The 8,485-nt window shown below is 39.1% G+C and overlaps 1 protein-coding gene across 2 annotated transcripts; it reads right to left on the reverse strand.

The window, feature by feature from the left end:
* Positions 1 to 1,434: 1,434 nt before the first annotated feature.
* LOC116161716 (prohibitin-2) lies at positions 1,435 to 3,124 on the reverse strand. 2 transcript variants are annotated; one of them, XM_031475171.1, is made up of 7 exons: positions 3,027 to 3,124; positions 2,824 to 2,969; positions 2,649 to 2,769; positions 2,139 to 2,598; positions 1,991 to 2,068; positions 1,845 to 1,941; positions 1,435 to 1,694 (listed from the first exon to the last, which is right to left on the reverse strand). In XM_031475171.1, the coding sequence occupies exons 2-7, from the start codon at positions 2,954 to 2,956 to the stop codon at positions 1,612 to 1,614; spliced, it is 972 nt and encodes a 323-aa protein (XP_031331031.1). In that variant the 5' UTR covers positions 2,957 to 2,969; positions 3,027 to 3,124; the 3' UTR covers positions 1,435 to 1,611. The 2 variants fall into 2 exon arrangements, with proteins under 2 accessions (XP_031331031.1, XP_031331030.1); XM_031475170.1 differs by lacking the exon at positions 3,027 to 3,124 and having other exon boundaries at positions 2,824 to 3,020.
* Positions 3,125 to 8,485: the final 5,361 nt, after the last annotated feature.

Raw genomic sequence — 8,485 nt, forward strand, 5'->3', positions numbered from 1 at the left:
GAGGAGTCCACGTGCAGGTTCTGTGGCGAGGCAGATGAAACTACCGAGCATGTGGTCTGTCACTGTGACGCTTTGATCAGGGACAGATATCAACTCCTTGGAGACAGATATCTGGAACCGAGGAGGGTGAAGCAACTTAGGCTAAACAGGGTCCTCTCCTTCATTGAGAGGAACGGGCTCTGAACTCAGTTGCGAAGAAAGGGGGTACGCACAATGGGCCTCTGGTGTGCCTAAGTGCTGCCCGGTCGGGCTCCCCTGCGAATAGAATAGAATGGTTAGGCTCACTTAAAATGTACTTTGTTTTGTGGGGGCCGTGGGGGGGGGGGGGGAGTGAAATGACTATTGCTATTTTTGTTTTCAACCATCTACTGATGGTCTTGTGGATTGTATTGTATATATTACATACTTATACTTATTCTAATAACCTTATGGAAGGTCTGTGAATATTCATACTCCCAAATTGCATATAATTAGGTAGAGGGTCAAGGGAACATGTTCTAAGAATATTGGGAAGAAACGACTACAGTTCCTTTCAAAATAAGTGTCTAATGAACTACTTACCTAAAACGGACATTTTGAGTATTGTAATTAAGGTTTGAAATTGACACGAATATTCCCCCTCTACATCCAGGGAATTTTGTGACAGAAACCCCGCAAAACAAGGAATATATTAATATATTGTGGTCTCATTATATTCATTGCTGAATATTTTTGGAATGTACCTAACTATTTTGTTAGCTAACTTTTGGACTGTATTAATCAAACTGCGAGGTTTTTCTACGTCGTACTCTTTTTACCCTTAGCAGTTACTTTTGCGAGAGTACACCTTTTGGCTTTGCTTATATTAATGTACCTACATCAATGTTCACAATCATTATTAAACAAACTTTTCCCAATTTCAGTGTTTTATTTTATGTTCCTTCCCTACAGTGCTTCAATAGCGTTGTTTACAACTAACGTAAGGGGGCTCTGCCTTATATGTTTGTTTGATCACGTGCCACTTTTCAAATTTAAGCGGGATCTTGTTTAGTTTTGGAGGGAATAGTCATTCGGGTGGCGATTTTTAAACGTTGCGGAGTTGACTTTATTTCCGTGTTCTTATAGTGTAAAGTTAGCGTAGAACCTGAGAGTTAAGTACACTACAACAGCAATCTCCCAAACGCTATGTTGGCTGGCGCTGGGGGATATTTATAATTTATTGTACTTACTTCAATTTTTTTATAAAGGTAGATAGCGGTATTCATCTCAAAATACAACTTAAGCCAAAGGTTACCGTATCCAGGGCCTTCATATACCTTCTGGTTTGGAGGAGGTCCAGCTAATTAACAATGTTATTTAATGTACTTTTATGTAAGAAATAAACAGTCTTTCCCTTGAAAATATTGTATAACTTTACATTATTCCCATAAACATTGCAAATAAAAGGAGCATAAATAAAAGATTTTCAACTGTTATTTAAAACTGTACAACCTTCAACACACTTCCATTGTCCAAACATGAGATATAACTTTCATAGAAGCATTGAATATTTTTTCAATAATATATAAGTACGAATAATGTAAAATTAATACAAAAATATGCTTTCATCTGACGATTATAAAAAAACAAAATTCAAACTTTTTTTGTAATATTGTCGAGTACATCTAAAAGGGAACGCGATCTTGGATCACTACGCGATTGAGGCGCCTCCCCACCTGCAAAGGAAGAGTTGATTAGTGACCAAAACAACTGCTCTCTTTCTTAATAAATGCTTTATTCGAATTTACACATTATAATAACATCTTGTAAACAGAAATGCAAACTCTTACTATCGATAAAACCTATCTAATGCTATCACTTCTTACTTTTTAATTTATTGGATTGGTCGTCGAACTCCGGATCTTGGATGTTCAACATAAGGCTGTTACCGTTGAGGTAGACGCGGTTCTGCGAGTTGGCGATCTACGGCGCAAACGTATTAAAAACGCAAAGGCGCACGGGGGAAACTTACCGTTCGCGCGATATTTTGGGCGGCTCGAATTTTGCGCAACTTAAGGTAGCCGGGGTTCAGGCCGATCGCCTCTCCCAAGTGAGTTCGGTTAAGGAAATACAAACAACATTGGAAATTTTAGCCTAAATAAAGTCGTAAAAAAGGATATCATTTTTGCAGCTTCCGCTTCACCCTCCGCCTGAACGATCTTCTGCTGTCGCTCCTGTTTGGCACGTTCGACTACGAAGGCGGCCCGTTGCGCCTCCTGCTGTGCGACCTGCTTGGCCTCGACGGCGGCCGTGTACTCCTTCCCGAACGAGAGCTCCGTAATCGAGACGTCGTCCAAGATGATGTTGAAGTCCTTCGCGCGCTCCACCAACTCTCTTCTGACCAGCAGCGAGACCTGCTGTCGCTGCGTTATCAACTGAGCGGCGTTGAATTTGGCGACGACCGACTTTAAGACCTCGTTACAGATCGACGGTAACACCTTCTCGTCGTAATCGAGCCCCAATTGCCTGTACATGACCGGAATCGCGCTGGCTTCGGGTCGGGACAGCACTCGCAGAGAGATGTTGACCATTTGCAGATCTTTGGAGCCGGTGGGGGAGGAGATTTTGCGCGGACGAGATCTACGACAAATACTCAAGATGAAGCGGTCGCCGAAAGACGGGGGGGTTACCTTATGTCGTAGATTATCGGATACTGAAACCATGGGATACGAAAGTGGAGACCCTCGGCGTAAATCTCCTTCTGCACGCCGCCGATTCGGCTGAAGATTATCGCACGATGGCCTCCCTCCACTGAAAATAGTCGCAGGCTTAGAGTTCTGTTAAAAAAAACGTCCCCTAAGTTACCTGTGTACATGGATTGTGCAACACCGTAAGCGGCGGCGGCACCAACACCTAACAATTTGAGGCCCAAGCCTAAGCCCGGCGGGCCCCCCTTGCCAAACTTGCTTGCCAAGTCGTTTAATTTACTTTGCGCCATTTCTGTGATCGAGCTACAATTATTTCAACATTAAAATTACATAAACGTGCGTTTAATATGCAATGGCTACCGAAATTGAGGTTAAGGTTCAAGAGCTGGACTGGTAGGGCTCTGTTTTACCGATATGTAATTTTTCTCATACAAGGTGGGTCATTATTCATAACAATCGATTCATTGACTGAAAATTAAAATTTTTTTAATTAATTTAAGATTTGGGTACATGACGCTACTCCTTTCCAGGCGGCAAAGTTCCCAGGATCGAGGCGCAGTCTCCACGTTGAAGTGCAAGGCTGATCCTTTGGAATAGCTCGTCGTTCCCACGTGACTTTTGGTTATTCTTGCTCCAATTGCGGTGATCAAATCCAGTCCTTCTTTGCCGTAAACTCCGGTGGTTTCCAAAGCCAAAGGGACAACAATGAAACAGTCCTCTATTTCTGCGTAGAGCTTGTGTTTAGCAGTTTCTCAAAATCTTGCTGCGTATCCTGCATATGGTGAAGGTAGGAAGAGGCAAAGTCTCCCATAACTGAGCCTTCCTCCTTTGGCGATTAGGTTAGACCAGTCCTTTCCTCAATGCCGAAAACTATCAACCCATAACGTTATTTTCTTACCAATTTCCATTTAAGTAACCTTCGATATGTGCTCTATTTAAATTCTTGCCTACATATATAGGCCTACAAATATCTCTTTTGTAAACTCGTTTAATAAGATGTAAATTATTCGTGTAGTAAATGGCGTTATAGGTTTCTTATTACAACATTTCATTGTCTTGCCGACAGAGACCATCCTAGTGTTAGTATTTTTAACATAGTTCTTTGTCTTTTCGCTAGAGTTCACGCTTTGTACCTTTTTGCACCTAATTATATCCTTTTTTAAGTTCAGTATTGCGCCCAGCTGTATTTCTTTTCCCTTCAGTGAAATTATTTTTCTTCGGTACACCATTACTTTTACCGACTGCGTATCTTACCTGTAAGGCATTTATTGTTTTGCCTGTTACCTTATATCGATGGAGTGGTTTCTCTGTCTCTTGTAGTCTGTGACTGGGGCTCCAATGAAGCGTTTTACGGATTTGTATTTGCATATAAACAGCTTGTTTAATTATTACGCAGTTTGCCTTCCCTCAACGTTTTCTCTTAGTTGTCTCATTAAGTTTTTTTTGGGTTACCTACCTTTTACGTTGTTCCTATCCTATCTGGATATTACTTACGACATACGCAGTACGTGGATGATATTGCATCTTTACTTGGACCCGTAATCTTAGGATTTATTTATTTAATTTATCTGTTTGTTTATTTTTGCCTTTATTTTTGAGTGGGCGGGGTTTCCGCCAAGGCCAAGGATTGACATTGGCGCGTGTTACACTATGGATGTTTCTACATTACCGGCAAAGCTTTCAGATCCGGGGAGATCCGTGGGGTCATACGACTGGTGACTTGTATCATAGGTTGAAGGGTATCCTGGGGCGCTCCCTCTGATGGTCTATTGTTTTGATCGGTCTCCAAAGAGAAAATTTGTTCCTTTAGCCCCCTTTAGCTATTAGAAGAGTCTAAAACTTGTTTAAAAAGTTGATTCGAATTTTTTCATTCATACGCTAATTATCAATTAACCCAGTTCAATTAAACGCGGCTGACGAATTAATTCATTCATTTGGCGCCAGAGAAGTGTATTGGGCCAATCTAAATACCGATCAATGGTCTAACCAAAAGAAGGTTAAGTACAACACGAACTCCATTCGATAATGAATGCTAATCCAAATCTCCAGATTAACGCATGTGATGGTTTCGATTTTATAAAGCACACTTTCAACTTTGTTTTTCCAATTTCTGTATCACCGATGCAAATCGAATTCAATTATCGATTATAATTGCTGCATAAATTCATTTCTATTGACCGAATCTCACTTTCATTTTCTTACGCTTTTTGTTTCTCTCGCCCCCGTTTTTTTTCCGTGTACCTGAATTTCGTCCACAGATGAATAACCCTCAAATCGAAAACGGCACGTGTACGATCAAAAAAATGGTCAAGGGCGCTGGTACGCGTACCTACTATGGGCGTGCTGCGAAAAAAAAGGGATAATTTGCTGACTTAATTTCGCGGGTCTCTACTTCCTTCCGCGCTATATTACGTCGCGCCTAAATGGGGGGGTTCATTCATCCGAATTTGTCCTCTTTTAAGATCTTCACATATCCGGAATTATAATTCGCGGACGCACACTTACATATAATTTTCATCCGAAATTCGATCGAATTAGCATCGGGTCAGATGGTCACAAGTCCAAAATCTCTTATTCAGATTGCGCCCGTTACACTTTCACATTTTCAATTTGCGCGTCGCCTAATTATCGCGCCGCGTCCGAAATATTCGGCAGCGGTCAATTTAAAGGCAGACACGCGATTTTCACGGTCAGACTAAATTATTGCTGATAAATTATTCCGCGGATTTTTTCGGCAGTGGGCCAATGTCATTCATCAAAATCGAGGGACAATTATTACGTAAACCGGCGGCGCGTGAATGAAAAAAGGTTGGCCCTTGAAGGTGTCCCGGGACGATTAGCGTAGAGTTTATCGATATTTGACCCCGGGTCAAGTTCGTAATTGCGTTCAATTAACGAGTGGTTCGGTTTTCGTTTTGAATATTTTGTAAGTACCGCTCCTGCTTTATTATTATTATTCCATTCGGAATAATTCCATAATTCATTCACGTTTTCAGTTGCTCACGTAAGTTCCATCTTTATCATTTATAAGGGATAAAAATAACGATCTCCATTTCATCAATGATTCAACACTAGGAAAGTGCCAAACGTGCGTCACTTGTAAATACTGCGACTTCTACGCAAACATTCCGAATTCAGACCTTTTTCTCAATGAACCGTAGGTACACACCAAAATTCCAAACCCGACAATTTTTGATACCAAAATGACGTAAAATCTACTCATATCTGCTCAGACGCACTTTTGGTACTTGAGCCAGATAGGTTTCCAAACTTTCCTCCTACCGGTTTTACACATTCTTCAGCTCTTGTATGCCCTTTAGGTCTTTTAGATACTTCAGACCATTCCGATGCTTCACTTCTGTCCCATCTTTTGCACTCTTCGCGTCCTTCACAAACGCCACACACCTATTCTGCTTACCATTTTTGACACTATTCACATAGTGTCCCATATTTCCTCACCTACCACATATCCCTCATCCTTCCAATTCTCCTCGTTCTTACCATTCTTCTTACTCTCTTCTTAATCTCTTCTTACCTCTACTTCCTGCCTTCTTATCTTACCCCCTTCTTACTCTCTTCTTACTCTCTTTTTACTCTCCTCTTACTCTGTTCTTGCTCTCTTCTTATTTTCTTCTTACTCTGTTCTTACACCCTTCTTACTCTCTTATTACACTTTCTAACTCTCACATTGCTTACACTCTTCTTACTTGCATCTAACTCCCTTCCTACTTAACCATTTAGCATCTTTCACATTCTTTACATTCTTTACATTCTTTACATTCTTTACATTCTTTACATTCTTTACATTCTTTACATTCTTTACATTCTTTACATTCTTTACATTCTTTACAATCTTTACATTCTTTACATTCTTTACATTCTTTACATTCTTTACATTCTATACCTTCTTTACATTCTTTACATTCTTTGCATTCTTTACATTCTTTACATTGTTTACATTGTTTACATTCTTTACATTCTTTGCATTCTTTACAGTCTTTACATTCTTTACATTCTTTACATCCTTTACATTCTATACCTTCTTTACATTCATTACATTCTTTACATTCTTTACATTCTTTCCATTCTTTGCATTCTTTACATTCTATACCTTCTTTACATTCTTTACATTATTTACATTCTTTACATTCTTCTTTACATTCTTTACATTCTATACCTTCTTTACATTCNCGGGATTTGCGGGACTGAGGAATTTGTCGACCAACGGGACGACTCTGTTTACTTTGTTAATGAAACTGATAACGGCGAATTATTTTTTAAATAATTTTTAAACTTTTTTCGTTAAAAATGTACTATGATTTTTGAGGCACTTTAGAAGACTTTTTGTGCTTTACAGGTAAGGTTTTTTTGAGTTCTAAGTTAGGCGGAAGGTACTTTTTTGTTAAATATATGTGATAATTAGCGATTTATTTTAATACAGAAGTTAACCGCACAGAATTGCTTATTTGCCAATTTATTTAAAGTTTTGCGAGATCCCGCAAATTCCGGGATCCCGCGGGACTAACATCTAACAATCCCGCAAATACCGGGATTGAGATTTTGCTGCGGGACTGCATTCCCTACTAGAAACCAATTTCGAAAGAAAATTCAAAGGGCTGTAACTTTTGAACTAGTAGCCCAATCTTGGAACTGTTTGAAATTATGGATTCTACAGGCCACATTCTATAAGAAAAATTTCTTTCCGGGTCGATTTGAGACAATTTTTTCTGAGGGCCCCAAAAAAAGGCAGTGTACAACCTTCTTTTTTTTACAAAAAATCGACTGCTCCAAAATTTCTCGGGAAAACACTTTTTCTTATTAATTTTGGTGCGTAGAATCCAAAACAATTCGTACTTTTTCGATCAGACTTCTCAATCAAAAGTTATAGACTAGAAACCAATTTCGAAAAAAAATTCAAAGGGCTGTAACTTTTGAACTAGTAGCCCAATCTTGGAACTGTTTGAAATTATGGATTCTACAGGCCACATTCTATAAGAAAATTGTTTTGCCGGGTCGATCTGAGACAATTTTTTTCGAGGGGCTCAACAAAAGGCAGTGTACAACCTTCCTTTTTAACCAAAAATAGACTGCACCAAAATTTCTCGGGAAAACACTTTTTCTTATTAATTTTGGAGCGTAGAATCCAAAACAATTCGTACTTTTTCGATCAGACTTCTCAATCAAAAGTTATAGACTAGAAACCAATTTCGAAAGAAAATTAAAAGGGCTGTAACTTTTGAACTAGTAGCCCAATCTTGGAACTGTTTGAAATTATGGATTCTACAGGCCACATTCTATAAGAAAAATTTTTTTCCGGGTCGATCTGAGACAATTTTTTTTTCTGAGGGCCTCAAAAAAAGGCAGTGTATAACCTTCCTTTTTTACCAAAAATCGACTGCACCAAAATTTCTCGGGAAAACACTTTTCTTATTAATTTTGGTGCGTAGAATCCAAAACAATTCGTACTTTTTCGATCAGACTTCTCAATCAAAAGTTATAGACTAGAAACCAATTTCGAAAAAAAATTCAAAGGGCTGTAACCTTTGAACTAGTAGCCCAATCTTGGAACTGTTTGAAATTATGGATTCTACAGGCCACATTCTATAAGAAAATTGTTTTTCCGGGTCGATCTGAGACAATTTTTTTCGAGGGGCTCAACAAAAGGCAGTGTACAACCTTCCTTTTTAACCAAAAATAGACTGCACCAAAATTTCTCGGGAAAACACTTTTTCTTAGTAATTTTGGTGCGTAGAATCCAAAACAATTCGTACTTTTTCGATCAGACTTCTCAATCAAAAGTTATAGACTAGAAACCAATT

This window comes from Photinus pyralis, unplaced genomic scaffold (assembly GCF_008802855.1).
Source record: "Photinus pyralis isolate 1611_PpyrPB1 unplaced genomic scaffold, Ppyr1.3 Ppyr1.4_LG10, whole genome shotgun sequence".
Taxonomy (NCBI): Eukaryota; Metazoa; Arthropoda; class Insecta; order Coleoptera; family Lampyridae; genus Photinus; species Photinus pyralis.

What these genes read in the sequence shown, in the direction of transcription:
- LOC116161716 (XM_031475171.1), bottom strand. Translation starts at nt 2,956, where the DNA reads ATGGCGCAAAGTAAATTAAACGACTTGGCAAGCAAGTTTGGCAAGGGG. An exon ending in TGCACAATCCATGTACACAG is followed by an intron (nt 2,770 to 2,823) that starts GTAACTTAGGGG and finishes GACTATTTTCAG; the next exon opens with TGGAGGGAGGCCATCGTGCG. An exon ending in AAGCGGAAGCTGCAAAAATG is followed by an intron (nt 2,069 to 2,138) that starts ATATCCTTTTTT and finishes AACCGAACTCAC; the next exon opens with TTGGGAGAGGCGATCGGCCT.